Raw genomic sequence first — 26707 nt, forward strand, 5'->3', positions numbered from 1 at the left:
AGTATGTCTGGCCTCAATTTCTCTCCTGACCCACTTGTCGTTCACACTAATGATGACCGGGAGATAATCCCAGTCACTTCTTTTACCTCATATCTGTTCTTTAATTACCTCTTCATCTCTAGAGGTATAAAATCCAAGCAAAAAAATCCAGTTGGACACACGACAAAGCAGCCAACCACCAAAAGAACAAAAGATTAAAGAAATATAAAAAAAAAATAACAACAGATAAAAGACAATTACAAAGTAGTATTTCATAGGTAATCTTTCCTAAGAGATGCTTAAATAGCTATCAGTAGCTTTGAACAAACAGGCAGTTTAGGGCTGAATGGCAGAGAATGGAAATTGTCATTGTTATGATCGTCCCCTGTCTTCTGGGTCTCAGCAACTCTGACAGCTCCTCTCAATGCCGCTGTGGGACGAGAGACTGGGCCAAAGCCACTGGTGTAGCACACATGCTCACTGGCTGCTACAGTTATCACAGACAGCCGTGTTAGGGCCTCATATCCCACTGCCTTACACAGAGCCACTGATTAAAGGAGTTTGGGCATGCATGTTGGCAGTCCCTCTTTATGACTGCTGCCATCACCTTGGTATGCCAAGGTAACTCTTTGTTTGAGCACTGGATTACAGGAAAATGCCAACCATATAATCATGTCATTTTTATCTGCCAACAATTTAGAAACAACAATTCATGCATTCACCTCATCCCAGTTGGATTACTGCAATGCACTCTTCTCTTGACTCATTAAACAAAACGTCAATAAACTGATTCAAAATGTCACAGCCAGACTCATAACCAGTTAGCAGAAGTAGCAGTATTGTTATTATATTGGCAAGACTGTTGTAAAATGACTATTAAATATGCAGACAAAGGACTGGAAAATTTTGTTGTGGTTGTGGTGATTCAAAACCTTTGAAAAATGTTTGTTCTTGCTACTTCCGCTCCCTCTCTTTATTCACTGTCTAGCTCGCTTGACCAGCACTGCTCTCTCCCTCTCTCTCCACACATACCACTGGGCCTATCAGCCTCACATTGTTTTATCCTTTTGTGTCGATGTTCTCTCCCTGAGTGCACTCTTCAAATTTCTGCATGATTCCCTGAAGGATGAAGATGGTCCCAGATCTGTTTTTGGAGGCTTCTCTCAAAATCATCATTGAGCAAGGATAGGTATGACCCTATTGTTGAATTTGGGATTATTTCTTCTTGTGACTTTGTCCTCTGATGACAGCTCTTCAGTGGGCATCTGTTTTGCTTGCATGGTTTCCTTTTTCGCATGCTTCTTGACTAATACCAAATTAAAGGTGCCATTTAGAATTACAGTTCATTTACTTCTGCAAGCATCTAGTTTCCCCCAATACTTTTTACGTGGCTGTAAAAAAAATAGACTTTATAATAGAGAATAGAGTTTATATTACAGCATTTTCTGTTGCTAACAAAGATGCCCTTAAAAAAAACAGGTGGACACAAGCACATGTCATTTTACTTTTGGTGTGTGTGGGAGTGAGTGTGTCCATGTCCAAGTGCCTTTAATGTAGTAACTCAAGAATGCCTTATTTTTTCCGCTTGAAATCAACATAGAACTTATAGACTTCAGAAATGCCTCCCTCTGTGAACTCTTTAAAAACTGCTGAATAATACATAAAAAATGAAAAGGCTAGATATTCTGGATGAAATGGGGCTGAGTACAACACTGAATTATTAAATGGTACTCTATATGTAAGTAAAGAAGTGTCAAGGAGGGACTCGGGAAATGGCTCCTACCTGGGATCACGGAGGCAGCTCCAGGAGAGGCACACGAAGTGTCAGACTGTGTCGGGGGTCAGAGCTTTTGATGAATGTGTCTAGACAACAAGCTCTTGACCTGAACGCCACTCATCAAAGTCATCTCATTATGATTTGATTGCAATTCATGTCAGAACATGTGAGGACAAGTAATTCACTTTTACCTTGATCACAACAAATGCCAAGATTAACTCATCATGTTACTGAGCTTCCCTTTAAAAAACAAAAGACATAGCAGAGCTGTCTTCGATTCAAAGACACTATAAGAAACATACCAATCAGAGGTGGTGCACTTATTAGGCTACTTCTGCAGGAATACAGAACAGTGTTAGTACCACAACAGTGGAGTTGACAACATTAAAAATTCACCATGCTTTGGAAGGCAGAGGGCCATGGTGGAATCCTTTCCCGTTGCAACAGCTATTTCTGAGATGCATTCTCATACATAATACACACACACACACACACACACACACACACACGTACACCATAAACACACCAACAGGCTCCCTCCAAAGTCTCCACAACTTAGCTGAAATGTCTAATGGATGATGGGCAGGTGGGCTGAATAGCATTTGCAGTCCATGCAACAGGCGGGCCAGATGAGGGCGCCGTGCCCTCCTCACACTTTCAGGCACGGGGGGGTGTGAGCTGCAGCTGCTCTGATGAAACAGGACTCGTGATTGGCTAGCCGTTTGCAACGACTGTGTCAAACTGGCCTTGATTGGTCCTTGCTAAGTAGGCGGTGCTGTGCCCAGCATTTCATTGATATAGCCTACAGCTGGTGATTGCTGTTCCGCCAGACGGAGTGAGAGGGATAAGAAAGTGGGAAAGGCTGGATGTAGGGGGGTTTACAGAAGGTTGCCGAGATTCGTTTTCTTGTTTTTTTAAAGAGTGGTAGGCCTACACCAAAGATTAACAGAATACACAGCCAAAATGCTTTGCCACGTTACTCGTCCGGATTCGGTGGTGATGGAAGTGGAAGTTGATGCGAAGGCGAACGGTGAGGACTGTCTGAACAAGGTAGGACATGGTGTGGAGGAATACACATTCACGTTTGTTGATTCGCTGCCTTGTTATTGTATTGTCACGGTCAGGTGTGACAGCAGCCTCGGCTTATCTGCAGAAACTTTGCTATTTTCCGTTCCGCGACTAAACTTCACCAGGGTTGACTTTGCGTCGCTTCAGCTGAGACGAACACCCAGATGGAGTGATGGGGTTTGAGGTTTTTGCCGATACGCAAATAATTCATCAAACATCTTTCATTGCTTGCTTTTATTGTCGCGAGCTTCATCTGTAAACAGCAGTAACAACAAAAACTGTCGATACATTGGGTTTCATTGATGCGCGCATTGATACAGCTAACAAAATGTTCTGTTTCGTGGACCATGCAGGCAAAAATCTACATTTCCCCCCAAACAGTAATGTTACATTAACATGTAAAACTGTACTATGTTGGCATTTGCTAAACTAAAAAAAAAAAAATCCCGATAATTTGCCCGGCGGTGTACCTAGCTTTGTGAGAGGCAGATGGCTTTGTCAGGGTTACTTAAGTTCATTCTCCTCCTCTTCGCAGGCAGTCTGTGTTCCTGCTCAAGTCCGTAAACTGCAACGAGTTTGAACTAAGTTGGAGAGATTTCCTCTCCACTTTTTTCGAGAACTGAAATGAGAAAGATTTTATGCGAACTTTTCAAGACTTTCATCACTTTCCCCGCGTTGTTTTCCCCTACTTATGAAATCTAAACAACTAGTTCGTATGCACAGCTTACTCCCAACTTGCCGTGGGTATGAATGGGTTTTATCTCAGCCTCCGGCCTCCCTGTGGACGTTCACTACAAGTTATGTAATGAGCCCGTGGCCGCCTAGGCTGAGGGGGCGTGGGATGCGGCTTTGAGCTCCTGCACCCCGGGACAAGCTCCAAGTTCATATCGGCTCGAGCTCCAGCTTTATGAACAGAATATTACTGCTTTATTTGTGACAGGGGCGATGAGGTTAAAATATCCTGTTTAGTAAAGTGACATACACACTATTCATCCTTCAACTTTCATCCAGATAGATCTGAAATAATATAATTCCCTGCTGCCTTCTGCAGGGAGGTCAGAGCATCCGGGGCTGGTTGGGATGTCTCCTTGCTCATTATGCTGCCCCATGGTGCTTTCAAGAAACTGTAAAGCTTCTTATGTCCAAAATACTTATCAGTATGCAAAAAGATGTCCTTGATTTTTGTGATCCTTTCTCTGTCAAACACCCGCTGGTGAGACTCGCCTGACTTTCATCCCTTTCCAGGTTTGTAGAAAGTTGGGTATAATTGAAGTGGACTACTTCGGACTGCAGTTCTCAGGCAGCAAAGGGGAGAACCTGTGGCTGAACCTGAGGAATCGCATCTGCCAGCAGATGGATAACGTGACCCCCTGTCGGCTGAGGCTGCGAGTCAAGTTCTTTGTGGAGCCCCATCTCATTTTGCAGGAACAGACAAGGTGTGTTTGCCAACTTGCATGGTGCAGAAATAGATATGTACACGGGTCTGCCACATTATGAGAGTACAGTATGTTCATGCACATGATACTCATATCATTTTCTCGCAGGCATACAGCCGCTTTGACTATGACACACTTTGCTTTATACCCATACATCATTTTGTCACCTTTTGTGTGAGGAAAAAAATCAGAGGAACACTGAAAATCATTAGCACACACACAACTCTTTTTACAGATGTGTTGGATACCACAGAAGTTAAGAGGGAAATTAAATCTAGACAATTTTCATTATGAAAACATTTTTGTTCCAAAATATTAGGTCTCATTTTCATCTGTTAAAGATTGCATGTCAGATACAAGAGCTGCAAAACCAAAACCAGAGCCACGGTTAGGAGCTCCTAATGTGTAATCAGAGCATTTTTGTCTCCAGTACAGCGTAACGCCCTGTAGTAACCTCTTCCTCAAGCGCTGCCGGGGTTACTATAGGTCATTTTAGTGAAGCACCAGGCAGGAAATGTGATACAGCAGCTCTGTGGCTGCCCCTAGGGTCCCGCTCTGTCGCCCTCTGTCAGCCTGCCCTCGGAGGGCAGCCAGCCTGACCTCCCCCGCTGCACCCATTCAACTCTGGGCTGCTGGTGAAAATAACTTTAGTTGTGTTTTTTGTTTCTTTTGTTTGTTACCATTTTTGTCCGAACAAAAGCAGGTCCCACAGCTTGACTTTTTTCCCCCATATTGCTGCTTTGAAATTGCATGAGAAGGGTTTGCCAAGGGTCTTTTTGCAACACTTATGTTTTCATTCAGTCTCAGAGTATGTGTGGGTTATGAGTCACTGTTATGGCGTTAGTTTATGATAGTGACATTTCTGAAAGCATCATTGTCAGGGTGTTTAGATTTGCACATGTGCTCTTTGTATAATGCACATAGTATTTTGCTAGCTGTGAAAACTCACAGATTCCAGAGTGATTCAAAATGCACTAGTTTTCATGTCTTTCAGAATCACAGAATTCTGAAGACAATAGCCACTGATTCAAACTTGATAACAGCAAATGACATCTTTGGAGTCAGATCTCCCCCTGCGTCTCTCTTCCTCAGCGGATTCTTGAAAAAAAAAAAAAAAAAAAAAAAAACTCCAGTCAGAACAAGGTAACAAGCCTCGACGAGCATGGATCCTGACTCAGTATTCCCCAGCCCCATGTCTTTTGAAGTTATAAATAGCGAGTACATTTGCAGCCCTCAGAACCTGTCCAAAAAAACTGCTTTACACGCAGTATCTCGTGTACTATCATTGGAGGGGTACATCCACCCCAGGCAGTGCCACAAGGATATGAGGGCACTTTGAGGAGAACTCTGCCGGGCATCTTTTTAAACTCCACTCTCCGCTGCTCTTGCCCTCTCTCACAGACAGCATGCCACTTAGAGCTGTTCATTAAACTGAGATCTATCTGCCTTGGCCAGGATTTGTCTGTCTGGCATTCCAGTATGCTCTCAGTTGCTTTCCTGTTCACCCGCTCTCTTCACCTTCAGCTGTTTCTTGCTCTCTCCCTCCTTCTGTCCTTCCTCCCTGTGTGCTCAGTTGGCATGTGTCTTGAAAAAGATTCATAGCCTAAGTGTTTAGAGGTATTAACTTTGTCCCCTCCTGCTGTCCTTTTTACCACCATCAGATTTAAACAGTGTCTTCCTTCCTTCCTTCCTTCCTCACAGCCTTTGCTGAGGAAAGTTGGAGAAAGCCAACAGGCGGGCAGAGCTTTAGCGTGGAGGACACTTGGCTGCCAGCACTGTGACCTCCACTAGATTAGCAGGGGTCATCAACAGATGGCTGGCGTTGGAGGGGGTGGCGGGGTCGTGGGGTTGTGAAAAAGGTGAGATAAAGATATGAGATGGCAGGCAAGGGAATGTGGGGTTGTTTTGTGAGTAAGAAGTCACACATAACACATGCCACCATGCTGCCAATTTATGAGTTTAATTTTGGCGCGGCACTCATCCTATCCATCCATCTGCTCAAGAGTAATATTGTTTAAGTGGTCGGGGAGCTAACACTGGCATCCATTTGAGAGATGAAGGCCAAATGTTGACGGCACCCAGCACTGGAATTTTTGGGGACGAATACATAGCTCTATGAAACTGTTACGTTTATTTATTTTTAATTAATTTGTTTATTTTCTCACTAAATTTGGCAGTGAAATGCAAGGGTTGCTCTGTATGAAAGGAAGTAGCCACACGTGTCGGTCTGGTCAGCAAGACATGTTTTGCATGTGCACACAGAGGATGAGCCTCCGGTTCTGTGAGCCCTAACTTTGATGAGTCAAAGCGAACCGTAACTTGACAGCGCAGAGATCATAAAATTCTCAGTTTCTTTTTGTTCTGACACTGTTTATTGTGACTCAGTGCTGACCTGGGTCCTGTGTCCCAACAATGGGGGAGGGGAGGAGGATAGTTATGGTTTTGCAAGTTGAGCAGGCTGTGGTATCGCTATGGCAACCTGTCAGAGTACCATTTTCCTCACTCTTATGTGCTCTCACCTTTGCCCTACTTAAACTGCGAGGGCCTCTCTACGTCATATCGTGACTGCTAGCGTGCAGGCAAATAGGCAGGCACGCCTACTGTGAAGCTCACACATAGAAAAGCTTCATCTTTTGCATGCATTTTCTGTTACTCACTTGCACAGTTGGCCATTTCACCGCAATAGGAACAACTTAACTTCCTTTGTAGTTCTATGATGTGTGCCCAACAACCATGTCCTGACAGGGCCATTGTTTTTCCCTGTCTGCCAGGCTGCAAGTGTGTTTTCTGTTTAGAATCGGACAGTTTGTCATATACAAGTGCTGCACTGTGTTCTGGTAAATGACCCCGTCATACATTTGGCCCACCAACAGTCCACACAAATACATACCCATAAGAAACGGACGACCTAATGTGAGTAAGTGAAGGAGTTAACCAGTTATTGATGTTCACCTACAGCCAGTCCACAAGTAGACTTGCTTCATAACCTTACATTCTGTTTATGTTGAGTTAGTATGAAATATTCTCAGGCGGGTATGGGTACACACAGAAGGCAGACAATGAAAGGGGCTCCTTGATACTGTAGCTATATCAGCTGAGCTGATGGGTGGGCCTCTCCATCTCTGCACCCTTCTTATAGGCCTTATTACATAACTCACAGTGGACTGAGCGCACACAGAGCTCAGCAAGCTGCTTATATAAGCTGCTGTGTACTCTGCTGCTTGTGGCCACGTAAAGCCCGGCAGGTCATTGAGGTGTACGCACACGCAAACACAGCTGACTATTTGGGTTCTTTGTGCTAATGTATATTCCTTTTTTGGAAGGTGCTAGCTGGCACCTTTTTGTTTTTGCAGACAGAGATTATTGACAGTTTTGTCAAAGAGCTGCAAAATGTGCCTGTTTACTATCCAGGCTTGCATCCACATTGTCTGGTTAATTATATAATAGGTGTCAATCCCAAACTGAACAGGGCAGCTCATTGGAATGGTATCTCGCAGGATTTAACCTATGATCACTGATACATCCTCTGTATAATATTTCAGTAGATCCTCACTCACCCTCAGAAAGCTTTCCATTAATGTTGAGGCCATCTCTCTTTTTGAGCTGCAAAGGCTCAGGTCAGCTTGATATGGTGGCAGCTGTGCCCCTGCATCAAAACCCATTTTTTCTCTTTTAATCTCATTGCTTTGAGATTCACCATGTCTTCCAACCCATTTTTTTTAATCTGGCATTTCCCAGCTTGCTTTAAAAAAATGCCACTCCTGCTTTATTCATAAAGTTGGCTGTTGGGCTGGCTTCCTTTGTTTCTCTGTGTCTATTTTGAACAAAGCCTATACCATGGCCCTTCAAACCTTCCAGTGGGTTGAGATTGAGTTGGATGTACACTGAAGAGACTTCCAACAGATTCTTGGCTTGACCATGTTCTTACATCATGCCCATAGAAAACCAGCTCTGAAAAACATCCTTCCTCAAAAGGCATCTGATTAGCATTCTTCTGTATTTCCATGACATGCCAAGTGATGTGTTGTTAACTGGTTGGTTACGAGACGCTAATTGAAGATGAGCAGGCATTTGATTGTTTTGGGAGTAATTGACCCAAAGGTCTCCACAGTATGTTATTTGCATCATTAAACACCACTTGCCAGGGGGTGTTCCATACCCGTGTTTTAAATATGTGAATGTTTCCCCTTCATTAGCCCTTGTGTTTAGCATTCTGATCAGGCTAATGTGCTAAAGCCACGAAGGACATTGCTATTAGCACAAGCTTTATTAGAGGTCCTGATTCCTAACCTGTTTTCCATCCTCGGGGGCTAAGCCTTTCTCTAAAGCCAGCCAAAAGCCAAATGAGTTTCAACTGAAGAAGAATCCTTACACAGGCAGAGCAAAATTGGGTTGGAAATTAAGCACGCATGAAAAGGCAAACTAACCTGACCCCACCTGTGTCTTCTGAATGGTTCATCTTTGCTCTACAATGGGAAATTGCGGTTTTAATTTTCATCAGTTCATTCCTGAAAAGTTGGATGTGAGCACTGTCTCCTTGAGATGCTGTAGCAAAGTTCATACATTGCCCCTGCAGTTGAATGTTCTGGAAAAAGAAATGCACAGAGGTAGCATATTCAGGTCACATAACAGTTAGCATTTGCAACTTGTGGTGGCAGGCTACAGAGAACATCAAACTGGAGATCACAGTCAAAATGCCTGTGGGTTATGAAGTGTGCAAAACAATTCATCTCGTAACCCAAATAACCTTGAACTAGCAGGGTAATCCTGTTTTTTTTTTTTTTTTTAATCACTATGCATCACAGTAAGCAATTAAAGGTTGTTTTCATTTTTCCCTGTAATTTTCCCCTTCCTGTTGTTTTTTTTTTTTTTTTTTTTTCCAACTTTGTTATGTGCACTCTAGTAACCCAGCCCCAGTTTCTTCTGTTTGGAGCTGTAACATTAGCCCCCGCTCAGGAATGATAGCTGTTATCTCCTATCTTTGTTCAGTATGTGAGCTGTGGTTTGTGTTGGGCTTTAATCACCATTTTACCATCCAGTACTGAGCACCAGCCTGTACCTCAAGGCATTTAGCAACAAACAGCTTCTTTGTTTCATTGCTATATGGCTTCCAGTCAGTTCCTCTTTGCACAGAGTTCTTTTTTGTTTTATTTAGTCTTCGGGATTATTTTATTACAACTTTACACCGAATTGTGTGATTAGCACTATTGGTTGTTCTGAAAAGGGTATTAGTTTCCAACTTTCCATTCACGCCATGCTCAGAAAGAAAATGGTGAGCAGTTTATTAGAGTTCATTGACAGCCAGTAACCCCTGAGCACGCAGCTCCCAGCAATGTTATTTGACTAACTTACAAACCGCATTGTTGAGAGCCCAGCCGATGAGCTCTGAAACTCTAACAGTGATTGGCTGGGTTAGCTGCAGTCACTAGGCAGAGGTGTTAGATTTCAGCTGGTGGGGACGTTTTGTTCTTCTGTGCGTAGAACTGGCTGACATTTTGCGACCTTTTGTGGGTAATGTGCAGTTGGAGCAGAAAACACTAAAATGAAACAATGCTTTTATAGATGGGATGAACGAAGAAGAGAGGGGTTTCACCGACTTTGTTAATAACTCACTGAGCACTTGAGGAAAAAGTTGCCCAGTGCTTTTGTTGCCGCAGAACAGCACAACATAAAGATTACTCAAATTGTTGATAAGAAAATTGTGTTCCAAAAGCTTTCAACATTTACTTTGTCAACAAGGAGCTGCATGAAGATCCACAACAGCGTTTCAGAGGAGATGAATGAAGTAAACTTGTTTTATTGCACCCCCAACCCCCATACTTAGCTCTGCATCCGGTGACCCATTTCCAGACCTCCTCTCTCAGGGTTCAGGCCTGCTTTAATTGAATTATTCCAGCCATGCAATCAAGTGTTCAAATATTCCTGCAGTACAGCAGATGACCTCTCCCAGCTCTGTAACCACCTATTTGAAGAGCAGTTGTTTCTCTCTGTGTTCTGAAGGCATGCACCAAGAGGTAGGGGTATAATGACAGTAAATGACTAAGCCTCTTAAGACTTTGATTATGGGTTATTTCTATGAAGGTGAAAGGAATAATGAGGTGGGTTGTGGTGGATATAGCATATAATACAGTAAAGTAAGACAGGAGGCTTTTGTCTCAGCACAGACTCCCTGGTGTTCAGGGTGTTTACTTGGTATCTCAGTTGGGGGGTCAGTGTGAAGGACAGGGAAATACTTTGGTGATAGTTATCATAGTTTTAAGTACAGTCATGGGTGCTTCTGAAAATGGTGCATGTGCAGATGTGGCTGGTTTCTAATGTGCCAGTACTCCAACATGGTGAATCAAAGGTCCTGATGCATGTAAAGGGAAGGTCTAGTCAGAAAACACCTCCTGGAGTGTGAGCCTGATAAGGCCTGGCATCTCACCCCCCAGCAGCCAGTAGGTAATGTGATTTTTGTCAGGCCAGGTCATTGTCCTGACAAGCTGGCCGTCACATGGGCTTACACACTCCGCAACATCACTCCACTGCCCTGTCTTCTTATGAATCTAAACCCTAGCATACAGTAGAGCAGCTGAAGTCATAAGCAATTGTTGCCTTCATGTCTCCAGATGCCAACAGCATGTTTAGATGCCCAGTTGGCTGTGTCCAATGGTCCATAATCCATTTTTGTCCCTTGTCTTGTCACCGTGCTCAAGGGCCTTTTTGTAAACCTGATGGGTTTTGAAAAAAAATGCCATCTTTGTGAAAATACCTCTAGACATATTCAGCCACTTCCCATCTGTAAATCTGGGAATTGCCTCCCTGACAGTTTTCCTAAGACTTGTCACATCAAAAGCTGCACCTGTTCAGGAAACATTTTGAATACACGAGGAACTTAGCAGCACTATTTGAGATGCATCGTCGGCACAAAACCAAATCAGCCAGTCTGTCTCTACTTCACTGTTCCTGGTTTTATGTGCTGCTGGTGCTCTCCCAAGGCTTCCCTTTGTGTTTTCTCCCAGCAGATTTTAGGATGGACCTTGGCAGGTACAGAGGGAACACCACACCACCGGGGTATCTTAATCCTGGGTCAGCTGTCTAACTGGCTCCTATGGAGGTCTTGTGGGAATAGAAAGAGCTGTTGTGTGATTTTTAAGTAATAAACCACATTTCTATGGTGGTTGCAACTACAGGGGCCAGTTATTCTGCCAGAGGGGCCAATTACTTTGCAAATCATTAGACACTTGAGTCATTTTTAAACAACTCACTCAACTCACTTAGCATGTCTCAGTTTCTATAAATCCTTTTATTTCTGTCTTTATGCCAATATTTAATCAAAATTATGGCTAATCATAAAAGTTGATAATCCTAAAACTTGAGTATTCATATTTGACTTAAGTTTTATCTCACAAAACAAACAATTTTATTCTTAAACTTTCTTTTAAAGTGTAACATTACCTAATAGCTAGCTAAGCTTAACACCTAACACACCTAATTTGTGTTAAAGTCACAATGAAAAAAGAACTTTCAACTTGCTCTCTAATTTTCCATGCTAGAACATTAACATTTAACAGTAAATGCTAAAACTGCATTTTTATTTTTGGTATCAAATTCTCTTTCAGTCTGTATTTTCTGTATCTGCCATTAACTGTATGAGTAAATTAAATACTGTTGATTTAGTGGGGCTAGAGTCGGGTCTATGACTTTTGTCACAGGTTTCCATGGTATCTTTGGATGCTATAAACTTGAAAGACTAATGACTGAGCCTTTCCAGTTTAAGAAAAAAATCTTGTGGTTAGTTCAGGATAACATACCAGTATACCTCCATAAGGGCCTCAGCAGGAGTGGCAGTTACTTTTTAACTGGTGAGCAGCTGTATATAGCCAGCGTTAGTCATGGTAAACTGGGGCTTCTCAGAGTGCAGAACAAATGTGTCTAATTCTAGTGTCAGGGCATTGAGTCAGGGACGCCGTCAGTCGGCCTGTGAACTGCAGTTACCTCTGATGCCGGCCTGTGACCTCTTCTAACCTCTAGGCACAATAGTGATCTGTTCTGCTGAATGGCTTTTTTATGAGTCTGTTCTCCCAAATGATAATTGTCATTAAGGCTTGAGTGCAGCTGAACATGCACATCCGTTCAATTACACGCATGTGAGCCCTGTGAGGCTGACGCTCAGGGGAACAGTGACTGATACTGGTCTACATTGTGTCAGATGGTTTAGTGACCTAGCACTAATGTTAAGCTCATTATTTTGCTGCACAAATGTGACCACGTGTCAAGTATGCCGTCATGGTGTCACGACACCCAAACTCATGACGGGCTGCGAGATGTGCCAGTGGAAGCTCCGATGGATTAAGTGCCTTGCTCGATAGCACAGTGACCTACATTAACCTGTGGTCAATCCCCACCTGAACAGGAGTAACCTTTGCAGAACGCCCTATAGTAACCCCTAGCTGTTGCCCTGTAGTAACCTCCCAGACAGGTTGGGCCTATTGTTTGTGTCAGGCAGGTAGCTAACCAGCAGCACTCCGTCACATGATGCCTGCTGGGCCTGACACAATAGAGCACTGTGTTTGTGTGTGTGTGTGTAGGGGGAATGGGATGTTTGACACCATATCAAAGCACTGTTTGTTATGCCTGGGGCTAGTAGCCATCCATGGGGCTTCTGTTGTTATGGTCTGGGTTTATCAGGGGTGGTGTAGACTTTCTTTGTTTTAAGTGGCTCGCAGCTGCGTTTGCTGTTGCTCTTATGAAGTACAGCGACTGTTTCTCTTGGACGAGGTGTGTCTGTGTTATTGCATATTGCAGCAGTTACCATACACACGCGTGTTTGTGTGCAAGTGATGTGCCACCTGGTGTGCACTGCTCCCTCAAGAACCTGGTTTCCACCCCTGGAAAATGACAGAGGAAGTGCAACTCCCAGCTTGTTCCCATGCCCTCTGTTATGCCCATGAGACCTCACAAGAAGATCCAATTTCTATATGAACAAAAACAGTGGGTATTCATAAATTTAACAAAGTCAAAAGGGAGAGTGTCCCTCCCACCCCATCAATAGTCCTTAAGTTAGAGTATGACCTGATTTGCACAAATGAAAAATCTCTTCACATCTGGCTTCAAAGAGAGCTACAGCCCAAGGGAGTTTATTTATTTATTTATTTATTTAACTAGCAAGGACAAATAGGCAGAATCTGGCTTAGTCTGCTTTTAGCCCACCACATCTGGATGTGGAAGCCTATACTGCACATTTTTCACTGGTATTTGTGAGCAACATTCTGTGGACAATACAGTGGTGATGGCTGGGTTACATTAGGTCAGTGCATGTGTAGAGACAGTTGTGTTGGTTGCGTAGGATATGAATGAGGTGGGGATAAACTAGGGAGCTGTCCCTCCACAGCTGACTGGCTCCTGCCTGACCAAAACTACAATACTGGAGGGAGTGAATGAGCACAAAAGGGAGAGAAGACAGAAATTGGGGAATGGAGTTCCGACTCCAAAGCGGTACACAAAACGTTAGTTGACATGAGGAGAACCGAGAGAATGATGGCAAAGAAAAGAAGTGTTGCCTCTTAAATTATAGGTAGACCAATCAAACAGCATTGTCTAGTGGGGAGCTGCCTAACTGGTTACAATAACAGGTTAGAGAGGCACACGACTTGGAGCTGGCTGGTTCCCTCAGTCTTTATGGTTACTGTGCTAAAGGTCACTATCAGAGAACCTGCTGTTTTCTTTCAAGTTATTGTTTAATGAACTGCAAACCTCATTTGTTGTCACGAGTATCCCTGCATCCCACATTTGGTATATAGAAGGGTGTTCATTTATACAAGTTGTACTCTGTGCAGTATCTGCTTGGATCTGAAAGGACATTCCAAGGGATGGTAGGTTTAGGTTACTTCAGTTCAACATGGTTTATGATGTTAGGATTGATTCATGTTAGGATTGAGTCTTGTATCCCGCTGTTAGCAAGAGGCCAAGAATTCCTCAGATCCTCTGGGCCAAACAATGGCAAGGCCCTGCCATGACTTATTTCTTGAGAAAATTTTGTTGTTATCGTTGGCCACACCAGAACCCAGTGTCCTAACCTAATCGCCTAGGCTGAACAATGACGCTTGTTGTTTCTGACTAGCATTAAGCTTGAACCATTTTTCTCCACCATCATCACATAATTAAACCTAATTCCCAACTCAGCTTGTGCACCAAATCAAGCATTTTGAGCAACAGGACTCGGATGATTAAATTCATCTGCATCAGGCAGAACAAGATTAGCAATGACTTAGTGTGTCTTTACACGGGCGTATTGCATTGATTCTAAAGTTACTGAAAAACATTTTGACAATGAGCTGTGGAACAACAAGCACAGACAGGGGGGTGGCCATTATCGCAAAGCCTATGAGTCATTATCACACACAGAGCTCCTCCATGTTACGACACTGTGGGCCTTATCACTTGACAGCACACAGCAGGGGTCATGAATAAACAGCCATATAGAGGCAGGGTCTATTGCCCCTCAGATACATGCACACTGCTACTGTTCTCATACGCACACTTGTACTTTCTCTACCCCTTTCTCTTGTGTGTGCGCGCACACACACACACACACACATCTAGGTGCTGAGTGATAAGAGGTTGCAGGCAGTTCAGTCAGTCACTAGGGTAAAAGTCAGAGTACTTCATATAAAAGGAAAAAGTTGCCATCCACTCCTAAGCTTTTCCTCTCTGAACTTCCGCTTTTTCTCTGACTTTCATTGAATGCCACTTGAAACAAGGAAAGTGACTGTTTTGTTGTGTGAGAGAGAAATTGAATAGGAGAGAGTGAGTCATTGTGACCACTGAAGAAATACAGCTGTTGCTTTTCCTCCTGCCACTCACTCACGCACACACACACACACACACACACACACACACACACACACACAGACGCACCTGCTGTCGACAGTGCAGTCCTAGCCTTTTTGCAACCAACTGCTCCGGCCCGTGTGCACTGAACCCACCTCCTGACACCTCATCGATCACACATAAAAAAGTCGTTTACAGAATCTTAAGTGAGCTCTACTTCAAGTAGCTAATCCATCATAATTAAGTGAGAAGACAAACTCTGGTTTCGTTAATTCAACTGAAATGTTCCCCAAAGCCTCTCTTTAGATTGCTGCGGTGACCATTTGATTTCCCATTTAACTGTTATTCTTTTTGTTCCTTCCTATTCCGGCAGACACATCTTCTTCTTGCATGTGAAGGAGGACCTGCACAGCGGTCATCTGCGCATGGGGTCAGAGCAGGCAGAGGAGCTGAGCGCCTTCCTGGCGCAGGCCGAGTTCGGTGACTACAACCAAAACACAGCCAAGTACTGGTACTCGGAGCTGAGTGGAGAGGAGCCCAGTCCTGCCACCATTAACAGGTACATCACCCTTCAACATCAGGTTCATGAGGACCAGAAAGTGCTTTGCATTTTTAATAAGACTGAATTATGAAGACATGAATTTAACCAGAGGAGTCATTACTTGTTTTGTCTCCCCTAGTGTGAAGTCAAGGATCATTTTGGTTTCTAAATCTAAATTTAATAACCTCACACTGACTTGAAACCATTTCTAATAGTATTACGTTATTTGTGCAGTTCTAGTTACGCAGGGTAACTGGAATTTGTCCCTTTGCATACCCAGGAGTTCATAGTTTCTCAACATGCCAGGAGAGAATCTCCTGCATTGCAGCACTGCCGGAGCAGTTAAGGGTCCAATGCCTTTGTTTAAGTTTCTTTCCTAATTCTAAGTTAGTATGACATTTTGGCCTCTTTTACACCACATCTCTAAAACCTTTACTTAAGTTGTTAATCTTGACATGTGGTGTTTTATTAGCTGGCTTTAAACTGCACATCCACCCTGATAAAACATAATTATACTACCTCACATTTGCCTGAGGGATAACGATCTTTTTTTGATAAGTCTCAGGCTATGGAAGCAGATAGTGAAAGTAATTGGATTATTATTATCATTATAAAACTATCCTATTGAGACAAATGTTGTTTGAGTCACAATGCAATAATGCATTATCAATCATTGCCTAAATATGCCCATACAGTATTTAGCTGATATGTCAGATTGTGTAGAGGATCATATGCACTTGGACTGATGTGGGACACAACCCAGCCAGACCCTCCCCTCTTATTTAGCCTCTCCCATGTATCTAACGCTTCTGTGCGTCCCTTATCATTAGTCGTTGCATTCCTTTTTAACAAAATACTGACTTAATTGCTTTGACCATTTGGCAGTCATGGAAACCTGTTACACCTTTCCTTAATGTCAGCTTTTCTCATTCCTTCTTACCTCTAAAAGAGCTAAGAGTCCGTCCCAGACATGCTGAAAAGTAAATTCCAGACTATGGCAGTCAGCTAAGGCTGGCATAGTAGTTGTTCTCCAAGCTTCAGTGAAAGGTGAATTTTAATAAAATCTAGAGACCAGAAAATGCATGTCATGCTGAGCAGTACTGTTACTTTTGATACTGGAGTACTTCATTTAAATTTTTTTTAGCTCAATTAACTTTTTACACAAAGTGACAGACATATCTATATACAGTGCTGCTTGAAAGTTTGTGAACGCCCCAGACATGGCCATTGTTTTCGTAAAAGAAATTTAAATAACCTTATTAAATATACATCCAAACTCCAATTTGTAAAGCAGACTTTCTAAATCATGGACACAAAAGATATATTTTAATTTAACTGGCTTATCTCACAAAAACCGAAAATTTGACATGCAAAAGTATGTAAATCCTTTAAGTTAGTAGCTTGTGGCACCTCCTTTTACAGTAACTGCTTCAACCAAACATTTTTTGCAAGCAGGAATGGGCAAAAATCCCCAAAAGTAGATGTAAAAGACTGGTCAGTGGTTTCAAAAGTCAGCCAGTTGAGTGAGGCTGGACATCTGGCGTGTTCCACCCACTTCAGGCCAATCCACAGTACAAATCCTTTTTCTTTTAAGCCATTCCTTGGTCGTTTTACTGGAATACTTTGGGTTGTTGTCTTGCTCCAAAACCCACTTTTAACTCCCTGACTGTGGCAGGAGATTTTGAGGCTTCCTTCAAGAAACCCTCTCATGAATGTCATGTCTATTCAATTTTCATCTGATTGTAGACACATGTACATTTACCTCAGATGCTGCCAGAGAGGTCCACACACCCAACCAACAAAACCACTGTTGTGCTTTGGTTGGTTTCCTCTTCCTTTTAATCAGTGTTGCCCAACTGCATTCCTGGATGTCTCATTTGATTGGTCTGCTTGATTGATTAATTAAATGCCCAGATGTGTTTCACCTGAATCTATTACCCACTTGACTTTACCAGTGCAGCAATTATTTCTGCAAATACTCTAAACCCATGTTTCATGTAGTTTTTTTTAGCTAAAGAAGTACATGCAATTGATAAACATAAACCCTGACAAATATTTTAAAAAATGGTGATGATAAAATAAGAAAATCTTGGTAAACAACAGAAAACTCTGCTCTAGGGGGAAACTGCTCTAGGGGTTCACATACTTTAAAGAAGCACTATATATGCACACAAAGTGTAAAACTGTTTCACAGCTAACACACACGCACACACACACACACACACACACACACCTGTCAGCCAAACCGAGCAGCTGACAGGACAGCAGATAGCATATGCTTGCTGATTCCCTCTGACAGAATGAAAACCTCCCACTGTTCATCTTGAATATTTTCTCACTTTTAACCAAACCTGTTTGGGAATCGGCTGACTATGTGGAAATTTCACTGCTGCACTTTTTTCTGGTATCAGAACATGGATGTCGCTGCATTGGACACACAGCTGGGGAACTGCTCTTAGAAGTGGTGTTAAATAGCAATTACTCTCACTGGCAGCATGTGACAGCAACCCTCCTTAATGCTGTCCCTCATGCAGAATAATCAGAAAGATATTTTAATAGCATTCCTCTCTCAAATAAAGCTTGAGATTACCGAGTGTCCCAAATCAGAGATCCACTACTGAAAAGTTAAAAGATTAAATGTGCGTCTAGGAGTATTCTAGCTAATAATGTTTATTGCGTTGGCTGGTAAATGGAGAGAAGAATTGACAGATATGGTTAGGAGGGAACAGTGGGCTGGAGAAAGAACTGTAAAATAGGGGAGAAAAGGGGCAGCGGTGGTTCTGGGAGGAAGGCCAAGCCAAACCACTCTAGTGTTTGTCCAGGGTCGTGGGGCCAGAGCCATCAGCTTTGTTTACCCCCGCTACACTCTGGCATTTTCATCACATGCTCAGTACACACATACTAAAGAGCCAAGCTTGCTTACACTAGTAATGCTTTGTCAGCAAAAAAAACAACTGAAATACAATGTGCTTCCTTTTTTCCATTCATAACATCTCACTTTTTTCACTGTATTGAATGTTTTTTGTGAATTAGCATACCAATATCAGTGTATGCTTGTGTTGACTTTAACAAATGGGTACCAGTGCTTTTGGGTGAGGGCTGATATATTAAATGCTAAATAAAGCCACTCACTGAAAGAGGGTCATGCCTCTGTAGAGACACTAATGACTTTTTAATTTAGAGTTTTAATTACAGCTTGAGTTATGCTGTTGGGCGATCACAATTCACTACATGACCAAGTGGTATTGAAGTGGTTAGAACATGGAAAATTGATTATGGTCAAGTAATTTCAGTTGGGTTGTAGTGTCTAAAAATACATGGATCAAGGAACCTATTGACAGTTTCAGTGGCGGGAAGCTAGAGGCTGGTTTCTCTATGGTTGATACTTGCACACTTCAGTTCAGTACACACTCTGTTCAGTGCAGCATTATGACATGACAGCCGCTCACAATTAAGTATTGCAGGTTTTTGCATGATTTATTTTTAATCAGATTTAGGGATGAAAAGAGGATTATTGTTGAAATGTTGGACAGATACACAGGGGTTGACAGACAAATAAGTGCAAATGCCAAATTGCCACTTTCTGTCATGTTTCTAACAATCAGTCTCCCCAGAATTGCCTGTGTCATCACCACTGTCAGGAATTTTTTCAGGAATTATTGCAGTATCTCTATATCCTGGCTGCTGCCTTTGGAGTGGCTCTCTGAAGCCATTTGTGTGTGGTGCACGAAGCGCTGGGAGACCTCTATTCCTCAAACTCTCTGCTCTTAAATTATACATTGTCATCCCCCATCTGCCAAACCTGCTATGTTAATAAACCCCCTCCACGTGTTGTATTGGGCCAGAAGGCACCGCTGTTCAGTGCTGCACCTACAGTCACGTTGTGGTGTGTGTGCGTGCATGCGTGTGTGTGCGTGTAGATGTGTATCCAACAGCAATTTTTATCAACACTTTTCTTTTCCTGTTCATGAATTGCAAATAACAGTCTCCCTACTGTGGAGTCATATGGTACAGAAATCCCATCATTCAGCTTCTGTACAATTGAGCAGGCATCACTGGGAAAAGGAATCATCCAGCTCTGCTTCCTGAGCAATGATCTTTATAAGCGGAGTTGTCAGAATGGTACTGATTTAACATCAGGGATTTTTGCCTGAGGCTCCGCTCAAGCTTGACAGTTACTACACACTCCAAAATGTTCAGTGTTGTTGCACTCAGTCTGCTTATATAATAGACCTGTCTAGGTGGGTGTTCCTTGATGTAACAACCCGTGTATGATGAGTCTTTATGTATTCATAAAGTTTGTGGCATACAAAGCTGTTTTTTTTTTTTTTTTAAACTGAGGATGAGAATGGAGTAAAGTAAAATGATGTGGTTCTCTCTTCCTGCAGCATCATCACCAGACACAAGGCCCTGGAGGGTTTGAGCCAAGGCTCCGTGGAGTACCAGGCCCTGCAGCTCGTCTCCTCTCTGGAGCATTATGGTGTGGAGTGGCACTGGGCCCGCGATGCCGATGGCCAGCGGCTGGCCATTGGGGTTGGCCCTGAGGGCATCGCTGTCTGCAAGGAGGACTTCAGCTTAGTCAACAGGTATGTACGTCCTACACATCTACCAATAGATCTTTGTACCCTTGAAGTAATGATATATCATCATACATTTACAACATACTCGGGTCACAAGTTTGGATGCTTTTGTTTTGAGGAGCTACATTTCACCCTGAGGAAATCACAGAATGCAGTGTGTAACTGCCTCTTTCTCATTTTTTCTCATCTTAGAATAAGTTATCCCATCATCCAGATTGCCACCCAGTCGGGAAAGAGTGTGTACCTGACGGTGACCAAGGACACCAGTGACAGCGTGGTGCTCTTGTTCAAGCTCATCAGTAACCGGGCGGCCAGCGGCCTATACCGGGCCATCACAGAGACTCACGCTTTCTACAGGTGAGGGAACAGGAAGAGGTTCACTAGCCCTGGTGCTACAGGTGCATCTCAAAAAATTTGAACATCGTGGAAAAGTTCTTTTTTTTTCTGCAATGTATTTCAAAAAGTGAAAAGATTCATTACAGACCAAGTGAAATATTTCAAGCCTTTTTTGTTTCAGTTTTGATGATTATGGCTTACAGTTCATGAAACTCCAAAATCCAGTATCTCAAAATATTAAAGGATTCATTGCACAGAAATGTTGACCCTCTGAAAAAATGTGTTGATTTATGCATTCCATACTTCGGTCGGGGCTCCTCTTGCATGAATGACTGCATCAGTGCGACGTGGCATGGAGGCGATCGGCCTGTGGCTCTGCTGACATGCTGTGGAAGGCCAGGTTGCTTTGATAGCGGCCTTCTCTGTATTATAAATCCTTTTGATTGGTATAATATTTTGGGATACTGGATTTTTGATTTTCATAAACTGTAAGCTGTAATAAAACAAAAAAGGCTTGAAATATTTCACTCTGTATGTAATGAATCTAGAATATATGAAAGCTTCACTTTTTGGATTAAATTACGGAAAAAAATAACTTTTCCATAATATGAGATGCACCTGTATATTAGCTCACTTAACTCACTTGACAGTCCAAAGCTACAGAGTTTGTAGAATCTAGCCTGCCAATTGCTGAACATTATCCCAGTTGAATATCATCTGTAGAGCACAAAAAGAATTTAATGCTGTTTACAAAAAGCAGGTTGGAGCACTTACTCTCACTTCTCACAAAGCCTGTTCCTTAATGGCTCTCAAACAGCCAAACATCACAACTCACTGTATGTGATTCTTTGTTACTGCAGGCCATAGCTGACTTCATTATGCGCTCTGCAGCCAACATACAATTAAAATGAATCTTGAACTCTTTTACTGTTGTAAAATCAGAGCTCCAGTTTGCCATGCTAATGTTCTGTCCGTGCCTGTAAGCAGTCCTGAATGTAGCTGTTTGTCAGTCATTCACCAGCCTGTGCTCCTTTAGAATAACAGCTCCTGGTCACTGTAGTGTCATAATGCCCCAAGCTATATACTGTTGACTCTCCTTCACTAAAGCCTTGTAGATAAAGAGTGAAAAGGAGTGGAGGTGGAGGGGTCTGACCTAAAATGTGCTCTCTAAAGACTGGTTCTGCTCTGTTTGGCGTGCAGTGCTTGCTGAATATGCATTCTCCTGACCACATTTGGACTGACTAACTGTGCTTTAGTCTCTATTTAACTCTTCCATGGTGCAAACACATGCACAGTTCACAGACACATAACCACATACAACAGTTCTATGCCACTGACCTGAAGCAATATCGATGCACAGATTGTACAGGACAGTCTTGGAGGGGGGGGCAAATGGGTGCTTTTTTTCCTTACCCAAGAGAAATATGTGTGCATGTCTGCAATTTCCAGTGAACAGGGACAATTCAAATGGCTGAGCTATGAAATAGTTCTCAGCCAGTCACAAAAGCCACAAAGGTACAAAAGACAGCCGTCCCCTTTGTTTCAGGGACGGGCTTTTGCTCAGAGTTGGCAGATTTTTTGCTGTCATGTCTTCATCCCACTTGTTCAGATGCAAGTTTACAATAATGTATACAGTGGGGAATGTGTCATCAGAACAGAAGGAGCTACAGACGCTCACTTAATAAACAGTGCAGCATGGATTTTAAATTATGAAATCAGCCTCCTCCCTCCCTTCTCAAAGTTGAGTGCACTGAAAGCAAAATGAGAGAACTCTTATAGCTGGAAAATTAATTTTTACCCTGTGTATTATGATCGTATTCTCTGTTAAAATGTGACGATGCACGTCTCAGCTCTAACTGTGGTGACATTCATGATCACATCTCTTCCTTTCCTTATCCGTATTTCCATTTCTTTCCTCCTCCAGGTGTGACACAGTGACCAACGCAGTGATGATGCAGTACAGTCGCGACTTCAAGGGCCACCTGGCCTCACTCTTCCTCAATGAGAACATCAACCTGGGCAAGAAATACGTCTTTGATATACGACGTACCTCCAAGGAAGTCTACGACCATGCCCGCCGCGCCCTTTACAACGCAGGCATCGTGGACCTGGTCGCTCGCTCTGGCAGTGGCGAGCGCACGCCCCCCTCCCGCTCCCCGAGCAGAGACAACCAGCACGACGAGGGGCTGGACTGTGGCAGCTGCCAGCAGAGCCGAGCCCTGCAGGAGAGGCTGCAGAAGCTGAGGGAGGCGCTGCTGTGCATGCTGTGCTGTGAGGAGGAGATCGACGCAGCGTTCTGCCCCTGCGGTCATATGGTGTGCTGCCAGACGTGCGCAAATCAGCTCCAGGTGAGAGACGTCGGGGGCAGTAATTTTTCAATCTGTGGTGAACGTCTCTTGATACTTACCGGTGCAGGACTGACAGGGCTGAGTGTATTTTTTCAACCACAGAGGGTCACAATGAAGCTGTGAGTTTAGCATTTGTTTGACTCAAAGTGTCTAATGTGAGGCAACATCAAAGTAAAGTAATTATAGACGCTTGTTTAAAGTGGCTACAATGAAGAAATGAGCCATACTCGTGACACTGAGACGTCATTGCTGCCTTACAAGCAGGACTCAGTAGAAGTACAGAGGACAAGAAAACCACACCTGCAAGTGTAGTTTTGTTTTTCTGGTTCATAACTCCACACACCTCAGCTGACATGGAGTTCAAAGTAAAGCTCTCTACTTTATTGAAAGTTTTAATAGTTCCGACTTCTCATCCCTTTATGGTCCTTTAAACAGCCATCCAGGGCTTTGCTTACACACTCTGCTAACCTGATTATTCCACCCTCTTAATCAGCTAAATGTTGCAACTTTGTGGAGGCAGATGGTGTGTATGTATATATACGAGTGTGTGTGTGTGTGTGTGTTTTGAGTGGATTATAGCAGCCAGGCAAATCTCCCCTCCATTAGCTGAACCAGGGAACGTGACACGGCTGCATTAGATGCATGTGTGAATGAGTAAGAAGAAACTGATACAAAGAGGGAAGGATCCATAGCTTTCACTTATAAGTGTATAAACAGTTTTGACCTGTCTTAGCTCAACTAACTTATCCAAGAAACAGAAGTGTTGAGTAAATTATAAAATAGTGTGCATTCAGTCTCTGTCTTCTCAAGCTGGCCTTTATGTATCATCGGCTTGCCAAGTCCCTCCTGTAAAACATTTGTCTCACTGGTGATATTTTATCAAGTGACCTTACTGATGTCTAATTAATTGTGCAAATGGCTGTCGGTGCTGTTCTATCCAGCCCATATGATGAGATGGATGATTTCCACAGCTGTAAGGCCTCTAAAATATGATTATGGTTCCATATTCCCCAGTCTGGCACCTTTCTGTGCCTGTCTAGGCTTTGCCACTTTATGCTTTTATATAACCTGTTCAGTCGCTGGCTGGCTACACGTGGATTGTCACGTGGCGAGCCAACACTTGGTGAGTAGAGTAGCGTGCAACCAGTTTAGGGGTTGTAGGGATCATTATGTGAAATTGTGCGCTATAAGGCAACCTCTCATTCAGTATAAGGGCACATCTAAGACTTTGTGTGGGTGGCTCCAGGCTTCTATCCTTGTGTTGAGGTGTGTTTTTAATGAATTGGGATGGGACCATATGCTTATCTCCCAAATTGATTCCGTATGCATTATGGGGTTCATGACCACAACCACAGTACGAGCTAATAGATAATGTCCAATAACAACAAGGACATTTCTGAGCCACAAAACCTCTCTAGCTTCAAGCAATATAAACAACTTAAAAATACCATTTCAAAGTGAAAATAGTATAATTTTGAGGGGCAGATTTTAAAATTGATTGGCAAGCCATCTCAATTGTGATTGCTACAGTAGAAAAAAATGGATGCACTTTTCTGCCACACGTTGTTTATGACCAGGAGGTGACAAAGAAAAGTTTGAGTTGTGTAGTGTAGTCAAATTTTCTCACTGTTAGTGATGAGAGGAATGAAGTCCTCAAAGATAATGGTCTATTTAAATAATAAATAAATGTCAGCGAGATTGCCAAAGAATAATAGATCACAAAATGGGTGTATGCTGTGCCTAAGTGGACCTTCAGCTCTTGCTGGTATGATATTGATTCCCATCAGGGAAACTGTGTACTCTATAGTGCCTGCATACTAGGTCGATTTTTTTACTTAGTCTGCTGCTGACTCACGTTTTCCCCCTCCTACCACTCACCTTTTATTTTAATAAATAAAGAAAGTCAAACGTCACGCACCAGTTTCATTGAAGTATCTTCTCCATGTTGTTCTTTCCCTCCAGACATGTCCTGTGTGTCGGTCCGAGGTGGAGCATGTGCAGCACGTCTACCTGCCCACCTGCACCAGCTTGCTGAACCTGACGCTGACCGACAACCACCGCCACCGCAGCAGCAGCCCCACGCCCATCCACAGAGGCATGGCCGCCCCTCACACCTGCTCCACTACCGAGTACGACCACAAGATCTACCACACGTCATAAAGACTGCTCCCCAAAACCCACAAAAACTCCAGTATTGAACCAGCCGGATCAATGTTCAATGTTCCAACGCAGACGGAGGACGCAGCCTTCTCCATCTGTGCGTTTTCTTCACGAACCACCAAACCTAAAGAAACTGAGCATACACCAAGGTTGGCGTACCGAAACCACTCCCTCAGCTGGTGTTTGTTTCATCGCTTGTTTTCCTCCATCTCATCATGCTTAGTCTCCATCTTTAATATTCGTCTGGTTGGTTATTTTTCCTGTTTGATTGGTTTGGTTACCATCTGACACAGCAGCGATACAGTGTTTTTGTTTTTTAAGCATTGAAAAATCCATGCCTCAGTTGTATTTTACATTAGCCTCTTATTTTATTTTTTAATTAAATTATTGCATCAGTTGATCTGATATGCAGTAGAAACACTATTTCTTTTGTGCTTTTGATTTGTACCGTATGAGAAAGTTCTGTGCTTTAGGAGAATAGCTCAATACTGTACATAACGGATGGAGTAAATTAATTTTTGGCATTTCTAAAATTCCCTGCCATTTTAAAGCGTGTCTCTTTTTGATTTGAGGATTTAGTTTTATGATGTAATGGAGTGAAATGCATCTTTTTTTTTCTGCTTGTTTGTGTTTGTTGTTTGTGTTCCATGTGTTCCATGCCAATGAGGAGGTCTCTAGAGGCTAAGAAGCACTGCTCTGGGTACAGCACTGCATACTGATTAGACACAAGAGGCGATAAGGCCACCTTTGTCCCATTCATGTGCAGATCTCTGAGTGGATGGGGGGTGAGGGGTGTTGGGGTTCCCAGAAACTCCCAGAAAGTTCTGTGAGCCTACCAGAACTGTGACACCGAAAGACAAATGTCTGGCCGACGCTCCCCTCACTCTTCTTACCTTGAAAACGGGTCTTGAAGATTAACTGCCACTTGCCAAAACAACAAACCCAGTTTCACAGACTGCTGCACCTCTACTCCACGTTCTTATCTCCATACCAACAGAAACCCGGAAATTAGAGCACAAACAAAAAGCTCTTCTTTTCCTGCAAGATACGTAACCAAGAGGTAGTCTACTGACATCCTTGCTTTCTTACTTTTTTTTTTTTTTTTTTTTTTAGAAAAATGTATGTAATTGCCCAGTTGCTTCCTCTGAACAGCCTCAGTGATAAATGTCCTCTGAGGTCTGCTAGTGAGTTCCTTCTGGTTATTTTTAAAAGGGTACTAGGAGATCTATCCGTGCAATACTAGCTTGCTTTTCGAAGAGCTTTTTTCATTTTTCTCAAGTTTTATATTAAAAAAATGGAGAAAAACACCGTCACTTTACCAAGGAAGTTTTTCCAAGCGTCTGTAGGGGGTTTGGCCTTAATGTAGCAGCAGCATCGTGTTTATTGATTCTATATTCTTTGCACAGACTTTTTGTTTTTGTTGTCATTCTGGTGAGAGTAGGAATAATTTTCTTTTTCTTTAACGCTGACTCTGTTGAGCTCAGTCACTGCAGGGGAAGGACTTTTATTATCTCTCCACATTGTACAAGTAGTGATTTGTTTCTGTTTTCTGAAGCAAAAGCCACTATGCTCTGTAAAATATACAAATAACTCTTAGGATTAAATCCTTTTATATATTATGCTTTGAACATGAGAGAAAGTATTAATAAAAGATGTTTTTTAAAACAAAA

General features: G+C 42.8%; 1 protein-coding gene across 1 annotated transcript; it reads left to right on the forward strand.

The window, feature by feature from the left end:
- Positions 1-2572: 2572 nt before the first annotated feature.
- mylipa (myosin regulatory light chain interacting protein a) lies at positions 2573-26707 on the forward strand. The gene is made up of 7 exons (XM_030063978.1): positions 2573-2806; positions 4070-4260; positions 15446-15631; positions 20002-20199; positions 20386-20550; positions 22454-22877; positions 24840-26707. The coding sequence occupies exons 1-7, from the start codon at positions 2720-2722 to the stop codon at positions 25035-25037; spliced, it is 1449 nt and encodes a 482-aa protein (XP_029919838.1). The 5' UTR covers positions 2573-2719; the 3' UTR covers positions 25038-26707.

The sequence above is a fragment of the Myripristis murdjan genome, chromosome 11, assembly GCF_902150065.1.
Source record: "Myripristis murdjan chromosome 11, fMyrMur1.1, whole genome shotgun sequence".
NCBI classification, from domain to species: Eukaryota; Metazoa; Chordata; class Actinopteri; order Holocentriformes; family Holocentridae; genus Myripristis; species Myripristis murdjan.